Source organism: Engraulis encrasicolus, chromosome 17 (genome assembly GCF_034702125.1).
Source record: "Engraulis encrasicolus isolate BLACKSEA-1 chromosome 17, IST_EnEncr_1.0, whole genome shotgun sequence".
NCBI classification, from domain to species: domain Eukaryota; kingdom Metazoa; phylum Chordata; class Actinopteri; order Clupeiformes; family Engraulidae; genus Engraulis; species Engraulis encrasicolus.
In genome coordinates, this window is record NC_085873.1 from 5,461,824 (window position 1) to 5,481,476 (window position 19,653).

At 44.6% G+C, this 19,653-nt stretch overlaps 2 protein-coding genes across 2 annotated transcripts in view; both read left to right on the forward strand.

Moving 5' to 3' along the window:
- The window catches only part of tdrd1 (tudor domain containing 1), a 30,857-nt gene extending 17,033 nt beyond the window's left edge, over positions 1 to 13,824 (forward strand). Inside the window, exons 18-26 of the mRNA XM_063221450.1 lie at positions 241 to 408; positions 1,544 to 2,140; positions 3,197 to 3,316; positions 3,905 to 4,018; positions 7,797 to 7,964; positions 8,480 to 8,690; positions 9,107 to 9,363; positions 10,725 to 10,768; positions 13,501 to 13,824. Of these exons, the coding sequence (XP_063077520.1) occupies positions 241 to 408; positions 1,544 to 2,140; positions 3,197 to 3,316; positions 3,905 to 4,018; positions 7,797 to 7,964; positions 8,480 to 8,690; positions 9,107 to 9,363; positions 10,725 to 10,768; positions 13,501 to 13,551 (1,730 nt within the window). The 3' untranslated portion in view covers positions 13,552 to 13,824. The remainder of the gene's footprint in view (positions 1 to 240; positions 409 to 1,543; positions 2,141 to 3,196; positions 3,317 to 3,904; positions 4,019 to 7,796; positions 7,965 to 8,479; positions 8,691 to 9,106; positions 9,364 to 10,724; positions 10,769 to 13,500) is intronic.
- A 250-nt stretch (positions 13,825 to 14,074) lies between these two features.
- vwa2 (von Willebrand factor A domain containing 2) overlaps positions 14,075 to 19,653 on the forward strand; it is a 54,672-nt gene continuing 49,093 nt past the window's right edge. Inside the window, exon 1 of the mRNA XM_063221452.1 lies at positions 14,075 to 14,184. Coding sequence (XP_063077522.1) covers positions 14,171 to 14,184 — 14 coding nt within the window. The 5' untranslated portion in view covers positions 14,075 to 14,170. The remainder of the gene's footprint in view (positions 14,185 to 19,653) is intronic.

Here is a 19,653-nt window from a genome sequence, read left to right on the forward strand (position 1 = left end):
CAGTACTCCCTCTGTTGGTATGTTTGGCTCTGTACACATTGGGAGTCATACAAAAAGCTAATCATGCCTTTTTTCATTTAGCTCTCGTGATGGTTTGTTTTCCTACTAAACACGAGATACAATGTCTTTTTAAACGTGCACTTTTTAATATCAAGTCTTGTTTTATTTTCGCAGAAGGCAATCAAATAGTAATGGTCATCATAATAATCTAAATAATCTATTTTGTTGCTCCCGCATCAGACGGCAGCTGGTACCGTGCCCTGGTGCAGGGCGTGGGGGCCGATGGGAAGGTGCAGGTCTACTTTGTGGACTACGGCAACAGCAGCTCGGTGGACGCCTCGCAGCTGAGGAGCATCGAACAGCGCCTGCTCACCCTGCCCTTCCTCGCCATACGCTGCTGGCTCGCAGGTATGTGGCCCTAGCTCCTTGCTCTCCAAACAAAGGCCCGCAGGCCAAGTCCGGCCCGGGCACGGCAAACATTTTGCCCGCCAAGAGGTCAGAACAAGTGAAAACATAAATGTTTGTGATTTTCCGTCACTGAAACTTCAGTGACTCATATCTCTCCAAAGCATTCACAGAGAGTTCGATATAGTCTCATAACAAGAAAGGAAAACGGGAAAGCGAAAAATCTGTTCTCTGTCCAGGCATCTAACATTTTCTCATTGGGTTGGGGCGTTAGTTTGTCCCACAGCCTCACTTGCTCTACATAATGTGGCCCTGGGAGAAAAATAATTTGAGACCGATGGCTTTTGCTAGTGTTGGTAATGGAGAGAATAATGCAAATGTGCTGCCCAGCGTATTGCACCGCCTGCTCACTCTGTAGTTTCTGGCCAGGGGCTGCTAGCTCGCATGTAGGTCTTCCTGGCTCCACATACAGTCTATCCCCTATTGTCCCTTCCACGTTCTTTGTGTGTGTGTGTGTGTGTGTGTGTGTGTGTGTGTGTGAGTGTGAGAGAGAGAGTGAGTGACCATCGCTACACAATTCACCACTACCTACTCTGGAGCAGTGTTTGTCCTTTTTTTTCACTTGGACCCACTAGGAATATTTTCACAACCTTCCTTTTCATATTTCAAATGCAAAACACTTATTGAGCAAATAGGCAAATACGTTTATCAACCACAAATACTATTTATGGAATGGCATTACGAATGCATATACTCTAGGATTTCAGACCCCTTGTCCTGACTTGCCGGTATAAAGGTTTGGCCGCCAACTGACTTCCCCATTGTCTTTTCTTTTCACTTCCAATTCTTTCACCTCCATTCACATTCATCTCTGCTACTCAGCTGGTTCATAACCTTTCAATACAGCTATATTGAGCCAGCCTGCTTGAGGCATTTCCTAAACTAAAAATTACTTTCACTGTTGAGTTTTTGTTGTGTAACATTTTTTGTGTCAGCTGTCAGTCTGTAAAATAATATGACATTAACAATGTAAATGAACAAGTTAGAGGTAAATAAGCTGAATATTGTGTGGAGTATGCTGATGATTATAAACATTCTTTTTGCACTTTTCTGGGGTGTGCGTGTGCGTGTTCCTCAGGTGCGGCGCCCGTGGGTGGCCAGTGGAGCGCGTCGGCCACCAAGAGGATGAAGGAGCTGGGCGAGTGTCGTTTCCTGACGGGCCGCGTCGTCTCCGTAACGGGGCGCGGCTACGGCGTCGAGCTCCAGTCGGACGACCACAACATCGCCACCACGCTCATCAACGACCAACTGGCCCTCGAACCCTCCCCTGCCAATAAGCCCACCATCCAGCAGCAGCCTGCTGCCGTACCCAATCAGAATCAAGCGCCAGTCCAAGTTGCTGTGCCGACACCCAATCGGAGCCAAGATACCACCCCCCTCCCTGCTGCCTCGACCAATCAGAGCCAGCCTGCTGCTCCTCGCCCTGCTGTGGGGTCCAATAAGACCCTGGCTGCTAACTTAACCAACACTGGTTCCACCACTCTGATCCCACCGCCAGTGGCTCGCCCCATTGCTACTGAGGCCAATCAAAGCCAGGGCCCGGCCACGGCGACGAGTCAACCTCAATCGACTGTCACCAATAAGAATACAGCTGCTGATGCGCGGCCCCCAGCTACGACCAATCACAGAGCGGCACCGGTGATGGCCATGTCTCCCAGCACGGCATCACAGCCCAGTGAGTATGATTTAAAACTGTATTGAATGGTCTGGCACGTTTTCTCTCAAACTTTCACCAACTCTACTTGGTGGTCGCTTGGATAAAATCTGTCTCGTTAGTGTGATTGTTGATCGCAGCCTACAGTACATTGCATTCAATAGAAGATTACATACAATAGTAGTGAGCTCCTTCAGTAGTGTAACTTAACCCTTTGCTGTCAGGACACAGGGCAGATATCCGTCAGACCAATTGGTCCCCCGTCAGGAGACAGCTGTGGCCAGAGGGTAAGGCAGTTGGTGTAGAGATATACAGTAGGATGGTCAAAGGCAGGTATGACTTGACTCTCAGTACCAACGTGCACAGGTGTAGGAGGAAGCCATACATGACAAAAACTCTCCTTTGTCTCTAGCCTGGCAAGCCAGACTAAATGTGGATATAAATGTAAATGTGAATACTTAGTCTGGCCTCGATCAATGAGACATCGGAAGATTGTTGATGGGAACAACCCGTTGTTTTTCAAACCGTGTCTGTGCCTATTGGTCAACGCTTTGTCATCACTCTCTCAAAATCGAAAGATTCAAAACAAATCTCCTGCGTTGTGATTGGTCCGCCAGTTTCAGGGCCTGGGGCATTGTCCAAGGCTAGACACACTCGCAGGCAAAAATGATTTTGCCCGCTGACGGTTGGGGCTAGTTTACAAGGCTACTTTGCCTCCTCATCCATGGCTGAAATTGCCTTGAGCTCTGAATCTAACCCCATCCCTATTTCATAAACTATCCAGTACATTTACTATTTTAGTGCACACAAGATTATAAACTTATAAGTAATGTAAAGAAACTTCAACACCACTTTGGTTCAAGGACATTAATGCAAATTCAAGTACGCAGACAGACGGACAACAGATGACACAGACTTCCAATTTAAGTATGCAGACAACAGATAACAGACTACACTAAAGCATGCAAGTAAGCAGACAACAGACAAGACACAGACTAAAGCCACCACAAGTTGCAAATGCTTCTTTACTGGCTCCCCCAATCTTTCTTACTGTCCACCTTTCCCCCTGCACCACAGGCGCTGCTGGCTTCCCTCTGGACTGGAAGACTGAGGAGCTGCCCCTCCAGCAGCCTTTCGTCCCCCAGGTGGCAGCTGCCACCAGCCCTGCACTCTTCTATCTCCTCAGCTCCTCTGAAGGTATGGCGTTGGAACATACATGGGCCTCCTTCAGTGCACACCAAAACTTGACCGTGAACGCAAATTACGTGACAAGGAGGATTTTGGTGGTAGTCTTTGGAGTGTGCGCAAGTTTTGTAGGCGCCTTATTCATTTCGATTTTGGCCGTGTTCTGTAAACAAAAATCCTGTTGGAAGAAGGTTGTTCCACACATGTAAATGGATTATTCCAGGACAGGTTTTAAACCCAATACTGACAATATTCCATTTGAAAATGGAATGCTATGTGCCTATAACTACACTCAGTGTGTTTGTGACCAACAGTTTACACACATTTAAAAAAACGGTAGTTGTCAAATAAGGCCATGCACACCACATACTGGCAGAATACAGTCATGTAGTACAATGAGTAGTAAGGTGGTGTCAGAAGATTCTCAAACTCAAGTGAAAAGCATCTATTCAATATGAATTTTTAAGTAAAAATCACCCAATGACCCAAGGACTTTTGAACTAGAAATTTCAGACTATTCAGTCGTTTGTCCATGGCCAACAAGCAGCTTGTGACAAGAAAAACAAATGTGATCAAGAAAAAAAACCTTCTGATCCCCAGTGAATGGAGGTAAGATCCAGCAGCTCCTGATTGAGGTGGACAAGTACTGCAGACAGGCCGCTCCCAGCCAGACCTCCCCCACACCCGGGGCTGCCTGCTGCGCCCAGTTCTCAGGTGAGTCCAGTTCTCCCGTGAGGCCCTTTTACGACTGCATGACTTTCATCTGTTATCATTGGTTATACAATATGTAAGATTTATGGACTTCCGTACAGCAGAGGGGGGCAGAACAGCCATTTCATCAGGTCCACGGAGAATTTATAAGAATTTTTTAAATTTCAAAATGATACACTCACCTCAACATGTTTTCCTGGAAACACACTCATTTTTTGCCATGATGCAAATCTGAAGACTGGAGTTCCAAGATTAGTCAGAGCAACCACTCCATTCAGCGGCCAATCAGATCCCTCGGCTGGCCAGGTGCTGATCAAAGCTGCCTCTTACCTGCCTGCCCAGGTGGGTGGGAGGCTGGGAGGTGCGCAGCAGGGCTGCTCGATATTGGAAAAAATCAATATCACGATATTTTCTACAAATATTGATATCACGATATTTTAAGCGATATATACGAAATTCCCAACCCCCGCCACTATTATCGTAGTGGAGTAGCACGCATAATGGCTTTCTAGTTTCTAGTGCTTTCTAGTAGCATAATGTCTAGTAAGTCTGGGTGAATGTAGACTTGAGGAGAGCGCAAGACTCAAGAGGCGTCTATTTTTCTCGACATAGAACTAGTTCTGATGTACCACCCCTGCGTTTTGCTTAATCCCTTGGCTGCCATACTGCACCGTAGCGTTGCAAATGACAAATGACAAAATATCACGATATCTGAATGCTGATATTGATATCACGATATATGATGAATATTGATATCGCGATATAAGTACGATATATTGCACAGCCCTAGTGCGCAGCAGTGGTAGCAGCAGCAGTTCCGAAGCATTCCAAGCCCCAGCCCACTAATTTGGCGTCTGCAGAAGGGAGTAAATGACACACTTCGGGGACTGCCCCAACGCCTGCCTGGCCTGCCCTTTTAAATACACGCCGTGTGTGTGTGTATGAAGGAGAGAGAGACTCAACTGTGTGCATTCCCTAAGCCTCCTAAATACAGGATTAGTCCTAATGGCCTTTTCCATACATTGTTCTCTGTAGTCAATGAACAGGAGGACAAATTTGCTTGTAGCTGCTGAGCAAACATGCTGAGTGAGTGTGTTCCTGCTGCAACTTGTAGTTGTTAACCTCTCTTGCCCAGCTCTCTAAAGCCCTGTGCTATGGCTATATTTGAATGCCTGAGAAAGATTTGACGTTCTCAACTCCTATTTCTACTTGGATCTAATGGGTCTGTTGTAAGAAGTGTTGAATATACTATGTCAGGCTCAGAGGTTGCGCTAGTTTTTTTCACAGTCCGTCATTTTGACGGACAGGGTCAAAAAAATCCGTCATCGCCTATTTTTTTAATTCGCCATCTCGTTTCTCAATGTGGGGGGAACAACACATGCGCAATTGCGGCCAATTGAGAGTAAACCGCTGTGAATACACCCCCTTTCACTCGACATTCATTCTCCAACTTTGAGGATGGAGTCAATTTTGCTGTCCACTTTCTCTCTCTGCCCCCCTCATTGCACTGTTTAAAAAGCTGCAGATATCAGACTGACGCGCGTCTGATTCAGTGTTCAGCGCTATGGTCACCACAAGCACTTTTTTAAAAGACGCGTGCAGGGCTTTATCCAACAGCTGTCAGTCACTCGTTTTGCTCTGATTAATGCACCGATTGTAATACAAAGGCGCAGTGTTAAATAATATTCGCGTTGGGCTTCACATGCACGATGGAAAGGAAAGCCGTCTTGAAGCAGAAAGGTTTAGCCCAGGCAGTCGACAAAGGCACTGAAGCCTACAACAGGAAGACGACCAGATTTCGCAAAACTTTGTTGAAAAATGTCAGCGACGGTAAAGGGAGCCTCTCTATACGTAGCCCCATCGGCTTATATGTTGGCTCTGGGAGCGCGGTAAAGTTGTCTGAATAAAAAATATATCGCCTATAATGGGTGAACCAGCTATCGAAATGAGAGAAGGTTAGCCGTTTCTGGCAACGTTATGTTTCAAGCGAGGAGTTATGAAACAATGCTTCTATGAAGGGCGATAGAGGGACAACTTCGTCATTGGCAGAAAATCAGATAGTCGGTAAATGTAGTAGGCCTAGGTCTACACATAGTTCTGAATCTTAAAGTCGAAGTCACACGTGTATGGTGGCACCGTCTTAGTTATTTTAATTCATTATTTGGAGCAAGTGCAGAGGCGCGCGCTCTGCTGCAGCCAGCTGCACAGCCCAGCTGCGGCGTATGGTATGACAAGCAGGGAGAGAGGGAGAAAGGCAAACGATGAAATTATCTGCGCTGATAACTATGCCTATTGAAATGCATATTTGCTCTACTCGATAGAGGCGTAGGCCTACTTAAACTTGTGATTAATTTATCATCACCCTGAATATTGATCCGTGAAAATGACGGACAGGCTTCAGAATTTTCCGTCAGCCTTCAAAAAAATCTGTCAATGACGGACATTTGTTGGTTAACGCAACCTCTGGTCAGGCTGTGTGGTTGAACGTGGTATGAATGTACTTCGATCTAATGGGTCTGCTGTAAGAAGTGTTGAATATACTATGTCAGGCTCAGAGGTTGTACTCGATAGAGGCGTAGGCCTACTTAAACTTGTGATTAATTTATCATCACCCTGAATATTGATCCATCAAAATGACGGACAGGCTTCAGAATTTTTCGTCATCCTTCAAAAAAATCCATCAATGACGGACATTTGTCGGTTAACGCGACCTCTGGTCAGGCTGTGTGGTTGAATGTGGTATGGATGTGTTAAACCCCTTTGTTTTACCATTTATTGTCAGCAGGTAAATGGGTAGCTGTGCCCCTTTGCTGGGTGGTATTCGTCAGTGGCTGACTTAGTTACTAACCCAACTACATCATCTCATTGTCTTAGTTTTCCTGGAGGAATTGAGTCAGAAGACAATGTCAAATGATTCTTCTTTAAGTAGATGACGACCCAGATGTACCCAGTGAAGTTACTAAACCCACATTCCTGAATACCTTAGTGAAGTGCTGTTTACATTGTCTATATTTAGGAGATATGTGGTACCACGCTCCGGATGTTTTCCATAGATCTACAAAATAAATGACTGATTTTGGAAGCTCCTTTATACCGCAGTGTCGTGGGGTTCTATATCGTTCCTACTGACCACCAGAGGCGGTGCTTACAGCATGGATATCCATCACACGGAACGTGCAGGTTGAGTATTTAATAACAACAAAATCACTTGTGACCTGGGTGACGTCACCCGGTGACCCCGGGGTCGGGGTCAAAAGAGCGGTATACCCAGGGAATCTCCTCTTGCCAAATCATCCCGTGTACACTTCGAGTGACTGCCAAGCTCTGGCGGTCATCCGGAACTCATAGAATTGTGGTTATATACATACGCTTCGTGTTCTGTGTATCTGTTGTTCTGATGTCTAGTTTACTGTCTTCAGGACACTGTAGGTAGCTGCATGTGCTCTGAACGTGTTTGACATAAGTTTGTTGCAAATAAATGTTATTTTGAACCACATTTGTATCTATGTCAATATCATGGGTCTGCCTCTCAGTACTCTGTTCAATGAGGGTTTTTTGGGACTCAGACGTCAGGTGGTACAACCACAGCTAATGCCCATAAATGATTAATTGGTAATGTACAGCAATGAATATGCTTCTTAGACACCACTGAACACCAAAACAGATTTAATCCATACAACAGAGGCATTAGCTGTGGTTGCACCACCCTGACATTGTGCTACCACCAAGACGCTCTTAACCCACTCATGCATTGTTCACTACACCACCATGTCTTCTTCAGGAGATAAGAAGTGGTACCGTGCCGTGGTCCTGGACGTCAGCGGGCCCCGGGTCAGTGTGATCTATGCAGACTTTGGCAACGCAGAGGTGGTGCCCCTCTCCCATGTGCTGCCCATCCCCCCTGAGCTCCTCCAGCTCCCCTTCAGGACCGTACGCTGTGCCCTCACAGGTGCTTACGCCCATCCTTGTCTTTTGTGGGCCTCACTGGTAACGTATTGCACGTTACGTTAATCTGTTTTGTTTGTTGGTTTTGTCTTTACTGCTGCAACCTCCCTATCCACGAGACAAATTTCTCCTTGGTGGAGGACTAATAAAGAAACCTTCTATTTTGTTTTGTTTTATTATTATTACTTCAGGTGCTATGACTAGACTTAAAATGTTTTTTTATCATCAAAACCTTTTTTCTTGTCACTGAAACATTATTAGCATATTATTTAATGTTTTTGTGTGTGTGTGTGTGTGTGTGTGTGTGTGTGTGTGTGTGTGTGTGTGTGTGTGTGTGTGTGTGTGTGTGTGTGTGTGTGTGTGTTTGTGCGTGTTGCATAATGCTTTAGTGAAAGCACCTTTTTAAAAACTGAAATCTGAAATTTGTTGTGGACAAGTTACATTAATCCGTCTCTCTACACATCCACCCCGTCCCTTCTTCACAGCATTAAAGTTAACACTCTTCCCCTCGTCCTCTAGGCAAAGAGCAGTTCCCCTCCGTGTGGCCAGATAGCGCCCTGGAGGTCTTCGAGACGCTGCTCTGCGGCCCACTGCAGGCGGTCGCTCTGGGCTTCAGTGGCGGCTGCAATATCCTGGACCTCACCCACCAGGCCCATGGTGAGGTGGCGCCCCTCGTGATGAAGAGCCTTCAGCAGGGATCGGCATCCACAGCAGGCACCCCTACCCCCGGGTAAGGCTGTGCCATGAATCGATTTTTGTTTGTTAGTGAACTTGTATGGCTTTTATTTCGATTGAACAGTGATCAGTGTAGACAGGTAACAACAGGGAGAGAGATGGGAGAGTTGTGGTTCGTATATGGTAACGCAAACAATAATTGTGATTTCTAATGAGTGATTTCTTCATGTTTTTTGGTCTCTAATCCAGGAGCTGAGAAAGTAAAGTGAAAAAAACAGTGTACTTGTCTTACAGTGTACCAACTCTGCGCTGGTTGGATAAAATTTGTGCTAGGTTCTTAAGTTTTCAGTAACAACACAGTCCATCTACCTCATGAACTACAAAGGCCTAACTGGTGTAACAGCTATGTAATATGCCAGTCTTGTACTCAAACCCTTAATTTATTTTCCCTTTTACTTTTGTGTCGAGCAGCCCTCCCCCCGTAGCCTCTGAGCAGAGTAAGACGGCAGTGCCTGCGCAGCAGCAACAGGCGCAGAAGCAGCAGCAGCAGCAGCCGCAGCCGCCACCCAGTAGCACTAGCACTAGCGCCACCAGCACCAGCAACACAGCCCAAGCTGGGGCAGCCCTGTCCAAGACTCCTCTTCTGGCCACTCCAGCCCCAGCCCCGGCTCATGATCAAGTCAAAGCTCCCGACGTGGCCTCAGCCAAACAGGCTGCTCCAGTGACAGGTACCATTTTAGGCCCCACATTAGTGTAATTTGTTCGAGGTGTGTGTGTGTGTGTGTGTGTGTGTGTGTGTGTGTTTAGCTTCCCTCACAATTTTCAGTCATGGGAGAGGGCACCGGCACTTCTGGCTCATTGACTGACAGTTCAAAGACACCTAAAGCACCAAAGAGAAGGTCTCATCCATGCAAATAGTCTCCATCCATGCAAATTGACACAAAAAGAGCACAAATCTCACTGTTAATGAAAGACATGAAACAGCTCGGTGTCTGAAGTCAGGTCTCTGTGCAAGCAAATTTTAGCATGTAGCCAGCTGTCAGTTATGACTTTGAAGTATTCCGTAATTCCGAGTCTCAGATTATGCACAGTCAATGCGTGGTTGTTAAACTGGTGGTTCGCTATTTTAGACAATAAGCCCTGTTTGTGTGACTTCTGGGGTGAAGTAGAGATGTTCTCATCACAATTTTGATATTTGGTGCTGAACGGAGCATTTGGGTTCGAGAAGACATGGAACTCACCGTGTGGTCAGTGGTAGACAGCGATAAATTGACCCGAAAATTGCAGCGAAATATGCCTTCTAACTGTTGTTTAGCATTTGGCGGACCTATTTTTCCCCAGACGCCGTTGAATAGCAGTAGACATCCAGCCAGTAGGTAGCGATAGTGTGTTGTTTCTGTAGACATCAAGGAGCGAGGTAGAACGGCTATCTTTGAGCAGGACTGGCTACAAAAACTACAGCTTGCATACAAACCATAGATAGTAACGTAAACAAACGCACCCCCATTTCCGGTCGCGCGGAGTAATACTAGTCAAACCAATACAATCAATGAAGACGGACAATGATGATATATCTTCTCTGGAAGTGTATTTCGCGGTGATTTTCGAGCCAACGTATCGCTGCCCACCTCTGACCACTCGGTGAGTTTCATGTCTCTGCAAACGAAAGTTTAATGCCATTTTATAATCGATTGCTTGAGTGCTCTATTGGAGTCAATGTAATGGTCTTGAATACCCAAATGCTCCGTTCAGCACCAAATGTCAAAATTGTGATGAACATCTCTACTTCACCCCAGAAGTCACACAAACAGGGCTTAATGTCTAAAATAGCGAACCACCACTTTAAGTGAACTGAGTTGCTTTCACTGCTAATCTGACCTCTATGTGATGCCACCAGTATAGACCTGAGGTCACAGATAAAGGCTAAAAGCTCACAGCCAATCATGGGTCACAAATGTCACAATTTGGATAGCCAGTTTTACTTAGCCATAATCCATGCATATGCAGGAGCTTAACTGAATAGTGTACTTGTGCTACACTTTGCATACACAATTTTAACATGTATATTTCCTTTATCTTTCCCCTACAGCTCCTAATGCTCTAAACTTCCGTGCTGATGAGCTTTTGCATAAGGTGAGAACAATGATACTGATCGACCAAAACATGCTTTTGACAGCATTTTTGTTGGTAGTAAACAAGGATATTTATAATTTAATTTGGTAGTAGTGTTTGGAGTTAAATTTGTATTTAGGAACTATGCTTACATAGTCAAAGCAAGTAACGCACCTAGCACGCCCTGCTCAGTGATGCAAGCATTTCTTCCACTGATGATAATGTGTCAACTATCAAAAATTGAGAAGGCGTGTTTTGATACACATTGGCCTCATTTACATTGATGATTTTAATTCGAAATAAGCAATTCACAATTAAATTGTTCTGTCGGGTTTACATGGCACTTTTAATTCCGCTTTAAAAACATCATGTAAATACTTCACAATTTGGAATTAAATGAATTTAATTCTGAATTAAATGTCTCATGTAGCCTAACCGAGGCCATTAGCTTCTTTCCAATATGCGGACTCCCGTCCTGTCCTCGGCCTGTGCTTGTGGCCTTGTGTTTCACTGACGCCTCGCATCTCTGGTAGCCTGGGAAACCCCATGCTGCTTTGCACAATCGTTCCAATCTGTAAGACAGCATGGAATTTGTGCCCAGAGAACGGACAAGATCAGTGCCGCCAATCAGAGAGTGGGGAGGCATGGAAAGGCGATGACTGCAGTTGTTTGAATAGACACAGTTGGCTATGGCTATGTACAGCATGCCATTTGAACACCCAATAAACAGCCGACGTCGATGGTAAACCACACACTCCCTACAGGATTTACAGTAGGCAGGTCTCCCGACCTTATCTCACTTGTGATTAGGTCTGGTAATATACAGGCAACGTCTGCACGCTGTCAGCCTTGCCACAACAACTTTTGGGGAACTATTCTTCATTCCAAATGCCAATTGCAAATGAGAAAATTACATTAGATTTTCACTTTCGCAAGATATTCAAATACACTTCTGACGTCACTCGTCAGTGAAGTCATCGCGAGGCCACAAGCATGCAAGGGCGGACGGGAGTACGCATATTAGAAAGAACCCATTGACACATAAGTAGCATAGTGTGGCGATGCGGGCGTGTATGCATTAGGATGCGTCCACTATGAAAGTCCCATTATGATCAGTGTATTTATTAGCATTAGAGGTGCTCCGATCACCATTTTTTTGGCCCGATCACCGATACCGATCACCAAAAATCTTTATCTGCCGATCACCGATCATTGCCGATCACAGAAATTATTTCCTATTTTTTTTAATAGCCTATTAATTATCCTTATTGAATACCATTTCTGCCCATAAACCAATCAATCTTAATTTGCACATGTCACTTTCACAATGTAGGCCTATTATTAGGCTATTATTATTATTATTATTATTATCATTATTATTATTAGGCTATTATTATTATTATTATTATCTTGCAGCTCTTTCAGACTAGTGTTGGTAATATAGCCTACAAGTAAGTCTACAGTATTAATCAATTTATAAGTTATTGCATATAATTACTAAACTATTTAAGATTGAATTGAAACTGAAACATTACAGCGCTTTATAAGTTATTGCATATAATTACTAAACTATTTAAGATTGAATTGAAGCTCAGGCACCTGGATCTCAGTCTCTCGTCTTCTGCATACGAGAAAAAACCCTGTCGCTTTAAATGAGCAGCCTCGTGAGGAGAGCCCCTCCCCTCTCTGTTACTCACTGTCCACAGGACAGCTGCAGTGCTCCGCGACCGTTCTGACTCTCTCCCTCTCCCCGCCGTTTGGCGTTTCAGCGACTATCAAACTAATCGACTGACTGTCAATTACAACTTTGAAAACAATAACGTTGGCATGCTTGTGCGGACAACGTGAACTTGTCGCGTGCTAACCGAGGCAACTACACAGGTTATAACGTAACATGGCTAACTGGCGAGAAGTAGGCCTAGTCTATCGCAAATTACATTGTGACTGAAACACTTGAGATTCTACACAAAACAAGAAAAAAACTTCACTTGAAAGAACAGGCAACACGCACAACACAGCGTGTCTGCGAGGAAAGCTCTTTCTCTGTAACACATATCATAGATTGTAGAATTCCCTGCACAGACTCATTGAGTTTCACCGTCCACTCTCCCTCTGCACTGTTTGGTGTTGCAGCGACTACAAACGAATGACCTGGCTGTGCATTAGGCTACAACTTTGAAAACAATACCGTTGATGATTGTTTTGGAAAAGTTTAGTTGTTGCGTGCTGACAGGCTGTAACTCAAAATAGCGAACATGGCGAGACTGACAGTCATTCGCAAATTACAAGCGTCATGTAAACGGCGCATGGATCGGAAAATCAGATCATTGATGCAGATATGATTATAAATGGTGAAAATGAAGGAGGGAATTCCAAAAAGTTAAAGACAAGTAAAGATGCCTTATTTTGGTGCAGCAGCTGTGCAGAGCCAGCACCTAGGCTACATGCAGGCAGCGCCAGGTGTAAAGGCAAAATGGTTGCGTGAGGAATTTAATATCTCTGGATCGGTTTTTTGATCGGCATGTTTTTCCGATCACCGATCAGGCTATTTTTGGCCATTATCGGCCGAGCATGATCGGCTGCCGAGCAATCGGAGCACCTCTAATTAGCATACCTTAAGAAGATGGTGCATTGGATTCATCACATTAGGATATTGAATGGTCTTAACTAGTTCAAGTAATGAGTGTATGAAAGAATACTGTAAAATTCAATGTGCAGCATAACTTGAACCTTTTTTTTACTTTCTTCTTCAGATGGACAAGTTGGAACAGCTTATGATGAGTCTGATGCAGCGGCTTGGTTAATCTGTTGCCCATTGAGTTTTATTATTTTATTTTATTTAGTTTTATTGATTTTATTAAGTTTTTACATCAGTTTTTATCTGTGTAAGTGTTTTATTCATATAATTTAAATTGTTAATCAAGAAACAAAAAGTTCTGTTAATAATACTTATTTGTGTGTGGAGGCTTGTATGTTACTGTTAAATGTTTAAAGCAGCCTAAAAAAACTTTTTCTTCAGAAATTATGTGTTGTTGGACAGCATACCACAGCTCCATAAATAAACTGTTCCAAGTTGACCGTGTTGCGCCTTCTCCCATTTTTTGTGTGTGCTGTAGCATCTCCAGTCTTTACAATTCGCATAACTTAACGGTGTGTAAAGCAAACCCTACTTTGCATAAAGCATAGTTGTGTCCATGGGTGATGGTGGTAGAGAGGTTGGTAGGCGCGGTTTTTGGGTTGCCAGTGGGGATGCACGCGCCACTGCAGCCCTGCTTCAACAAGCAGCATTTGCGAAGTCTCGCCAGCAGCGTGCGGAAGTTTGAGCGCTGTGCCCTTCCCTGGAGGATAGTGGCCAGCGCGCAGGAAGAAGCTGTTGGATACAGGGCCTGTTCTCCGTCAAACCCGTCCAAGTTTTAAAAGGAGATGCGCGTTGAATGGTATGTTACTTTTATCGTACTTCACAATGCTCAAAGTTTTAAATGAGATGAAGCTTGCTGTTCAACTCTTGCTAATCCATGAGAGCGGCCAACGTAAAAGGGAGGACGCCGGTGTTTTATTGACTTCGATGAAATCAGAATGAGCACTATTCGCGTTGTGGTGTTGTATTACGCAGTCATACTTATTGATAAGGGGTGATACGATGAAAACGCTTGGATTTAAAATACTTACCTGAAGTGACTCGCAATGGTGTCAGTCAAAATCTTTTCAGCGCGGGAGGTCTAGGGGAATTCACAAGTGTAACCCGAATACAAACGGGTTCAGCCTTTATTTGTTTGTAATTGTCTGGATGCCAATGAGCTTTAGCGCAATGTCACCTTAAAAATCCCAAATCCTGCGTCCTTGCGTCCAACATCAGGGTCTCAACTTGTGACCCGCCCATGCCTCGCACTGGCCGCTCACTACACGTGAGCTCCGAGGTAAACAAACAACAACATGCCCCAACTCACTTTGAGGACACGATCAATTTGGTAGAATAGTTGGTTACAGGCGTCATGAGCAAATTCAAATATTTTTGCGCTCATAATTTCACATTGTTTTACGCCTTTAGATGGAAATGCTTGTGGAGGTGCGCGCGCAGTTCTTAACAGGAAGAGCAAATTGCTGATCATTTTTAATGAGCACTGAGCAATTAAATGCTCTCTTCAAGGTTAGGCCTACAGCAGAGATTTCAAATGACTCAGTTAACGTATTTGTTAGCCTATGTGGGCATGATACTTGTGCCATTTGGATGAAGACAACAAAACGCTGTAGGTTACTTGATTTAAAAAATAATAATAATAATAATAAAAAATTATATATATATATACATATATATATATAAAAAATATATATATATATATATATATATATACCTATATATATATAACTGGTCAGCAAACCACGGAAGAATGTCGGCTATAACCAATGTCTCCATCATTTTCATAACTGCTGCTGCTGCCAGCAGGTTGAGTGTTGAGATGTAGCCATTAAAATTCAAGTTAGTGATTACAGCCCTTTGTGTGAAGTGCTTCCAAGGTTTCCTTTCTAATTATCTGGCACTGAGGCAGCGTTCTGACTTGTTACGACTTTTTCAAACCAGAAGGCAGTCACAGGTAGGATTTATCTCCCTGTAGAGAAAAAGGGACAAGTACCTGTAGACAGGGCCCCTGACAGCTTTGGCCTTGCCTGGGACAAAGGCATCTGAAAGGCCCCCACACTCAATACTTGTATTGAGGACCCAGTTCTGGTGCCTTCCCGTGTCTGGGCCCTGTACAACTGACCTCTTTGCCCACACGCCCCTTTCGGCTTCCCTGCCTGTAGGCAGCCAGAGTCCCATAAAATATAACTGTCCTCTCTAGTAAACAGATACCAGTTGGAGATTCAGATCTGACTGGGGTACCTCAGTTCTGTTTTACTGGTCCCCTGGTGGTGGTGGTGGGGGGGGGGGGGGGGGGGGGGGGGGGGGGGGGGGGGGGGGGGGGGGGGGGGGGGGGGGGGGTTTGGTGGGGGGGGGGTGACTTATCAAGATTGTCTAAACCAGGGCTATTCAAATGGTGGCCCTTGGACAGCAAGGTTCTGGCCCCCCACAAGCCCCTTCAAATACAGAAACGTTTTTTGGAATTTAGAGATAAAAGTATGGGCTCCTCCGTTATTATGCCGACACGGGATGTTAAAATGCAGGAAATTACATCTAAGAAATGCAACATTTTCTGGGGGAGGACCCCCCCAGACCCTCCACTTCAATGAAGTCTCCCATATTTTTTTCATTTACATTCGGCAACCATAATACATGCATATAGTTCGGCGCCTTTTACGGGGAGGAATTTGAAAAAATGTCCCTCGTTGAAATATAATTGAATACCCCTGGTCTAAATCAACACTAGAGTGGAGGCTATCGAGACCAAGAGAGACGGAATCAAGACCATGACTATGCCAACCTGACCATATCACCCTGTTGGTTGCTGTGAATATTTGAGCCCCCGAGTCCATCTGGTCTACACAATCCTTCACGGTCCCCTTGGCTGGTAATGGGCTATAAGGCATGTTCCTGTTCCTATACATTACAATACACTTTGCTGATAATCGTATCCAAAGCGACTTAGTTGTTTTAAAGCAAATACAGCAGGGGTGGGGAACCTTTCTCATTCGAAGGGCCATTTCAAATTCATCCAAGGGCCGTAAAAGTCCTCCAAGGGCCGTACTATGAACACAAACCAGGATTTTCCCGTTCACTTTAGGCCTATATTGCAGGCAGCCACATTTTAAACAAACACCAGCTTCTTTAGGTTCCCTGAATATAACTTAATTGTATTGCAAATGCATTTTCTAAGATTCCTTTACAAAATGTCATATTTCATGTGAAGCTGAATAACATTAAAATTATATCGGGGGCCTGAGACATAGGTTCCCCACCCCTGAATTACAGGGTCTTGGCGACAGTCCCTGGAGCAGTGTGGGGTTAGGTGCCTTGCTCAAGGGCACTTCAGTCATGGATTCGAACCTGCAATCCTCTGATCTACTGCCCATCTCCTCAACCATTAGGCCATGGTTGCCCATTATTTACATACATTTCTCTGCTTGTCCGCTTGATAACTTCTTGACGGTGACATGGGAGCTCTTCTGTAGCCTACGTGCGTGGAATGCAGTAAATTAAGTCTTATGGCCAGGCTTTGTCTGTCAGCCACTCACCTTGGTATGGCAGGGGGCAGACAACAAGTATGCACAGGTCAGGATCGCTCGCACACAAACACATGTCTGTTGTCCTATGCACAAACTCATCCACTGGTCTTTCCACTCAAATCAGTCTTCCATAAATAAATGGTAAAATTATCTCTAAATATTCAGCAAACTCCTTTGTCAAAAGAAAGGGCCTTTGGGAGCCTTGCTGGATGTTATTTTTCTTATTATTTCTGGTAATGAGAGTCTTGACAGAACACTTGAATGTTAAAAATGCTATAGATAGTGCTGTCTAGAAAAAGTACATGATTCAATGTGTATGTGAAATACTATTTTAAATTGAGTAAACAAGATTCTGTATCCAGACTATCCACTGTTGGAACAGGATGTAGTCTTAGTCTTTGAATAGTCAATAGTGGTCAACCCCTTTTTAGCAAGAACATATTCTTCTTTGTTTTCTTTGTCTTTACTTTAGAGCTAAGAGCCGGCATGGGTTAATTGTCAAAGAAGCTTAGGTGAAACTAATTTAAAGTTCAAGGTGAATTAGGGAGGAAAGAATAACAGAGAGATGAAGGGAGGAGTTGGTTTAAGATAACATTACTGTGTAACCTGAGTACATAACTCTCTGATAGAATAAATGTTTCTTCCCAACCATAATTAAAGTTCTGCGCTTTGTTTCTCCATGTCTTGCTTCCGTTCTTCTTTCTTTCCCTCTCCCATTCTCTGTTCTCTCTCTCTCTCTCTCTCTCTCTCTCTCTCTCTCTCTCTCTCTCTCTCTCTCTCTCCCTCCTTCCGGAACGCTCCACTGGTTGCATAGAGAGTGGTAGCAGGAGAAGCCGGCCCAGCGGTGATGGTTATCGTGAGGTGATTGTGAGGCTGCTTGTTCACAGAGTCTGCCCTGGGCCATGCCAAGGCTTAGATGCTTATCACATGTATCAGACCCTGCTCTTGAGAAGGCTTAGTGTCGTACAGAGACAGGCAGAGAGAGAGAGGTGGAGAGAATGTGTGTGTTTGTGTATGAGAGAGACTGTGTGTGTGTGAGAGAGAGAGGGAGAGACCAAGAAAGATAAAGTATTTCTACTGCATGTTTTTCAGCACAAAGGTATGAGCACTTGCCAAGTTCTATTCATCGCCACCAGGTAGCCTATCCATATTAGGCGCACAAGCGAGCACACACACACACACACGCACCAGGCGTGTGGTAATCTTAATGGGTCTCATCATTCTTCCCACGTTGTCTTACCACCAAGTCCCTCCTCAGACATGGCTAATGTAGTGCTTTCCTCTTGCATTGCCTCTGGAATATGTCGTGCTTTGTGAAGTTGTTTATTTACAGTAGTAATCGCTCTCTGTCTACTTCCAGTGCGTCTTGTTCACAGTTGTGACAGTGGGTTGGAATGTGCACAGGAGTTGAACTGTGGGCATTGTTGATCAAAGCCAAACCCGGTGATACCAGACAGGCTTCATGGTTCAGTATCACCTCCGTAACCACTTCATAAATCCAACAGCACCTGTCTGTGTGCCTGCCTGCCCGCTGTGCTGTCCTCCCATTGGCTACACTGCTTTGGCCAATCAGATATCACAACTTAGACATAACATACAGGCACATACTACAAGCATTGCACACTCAAACACACCTAGCGACTGTGTAGTAGATGCTTTGATGTCTTTCTTTTGTGTCCAACTGTTCTACTTCCACAGTGGAATTTCAAAGTGCACTGCAGACACAAAATTGATGCTATCTTTTGGCCCAATACCAGACATTGCTGTGCATGGAATGGGGGAGTTGTAGTGTGAAATCCTTGTAATCTTGACCAAAATCCCTTTTGAAGACCGTGGAGGATTCTGTAAGCTCTTTGGGTTGATGGATTGTGGTGAAGAATTCCTACGGGTGAATGTGTAACTCTCAGATGATGGAAAGACGGTGATAAGGTTGCTGACATGACCAGATCTCCCAGTAGCTATGCATTTGTTTAGCCATGCCTCAGTGGCTAGAAGAAGGAGGAGGAGTAGTCACCGAGACTGAAACCAGTACCAGGGGGGGACTTTTGCACCTTAACAATCCGTTTTGGACCAAAGGCTTTTAGCATGGATTTATTTTTTGTGGTGTGTGAAAGCACAACCAAGTGGAACCTCCAAAAAGGAGAAGGCAGGGTTTGAGGCTGATATCAGTGACTGGGGGGAGAGTGATCTTGCAGCATGTCCGGTGGGCATAAAACTGTCCAACCAGAAACTCTTAATTAAGGCTTGAAAACTGAAACTAGTGACTGAGGACGCCAGTCTTAAGCTTATGAAATGCGTTGCTGTTCCACCAGAGGAGGGAGGTGGTGGGCTTTATTACAACGTTACAACAACGTGACAGAAATTCTTCTCTAACCCATTAACCCACTACTTGGTCCTAACATTTTCTCGTTGAAGGAGAGGATTGTGCACATCCCAGGGAAAGGTGCAGGACGAAGGTCAACTGTAGTTTTCAGAGTGAGGAGTCCGCACACTTAGAATCCTTTTTGTTGTGTTTTATTTTTTCATGGCAGGATAACGTTTCGACCTCAACAGTCTTCAACAGGAGAATCTGAAGAATACTGTTGAGGTCGAAACGTTATCCTGCCATGAAAAAAAAACCACAACAAAAAGGATTGTAAGTGTGCGGACTCCTGACATTTTCTCGGCCACAAACTTAAAAGTAGAGGTTATGTGTTATGGGGCTCAAACTTTGACCTTTTGGGTTTTGCCATCATGTGCACCGCAGA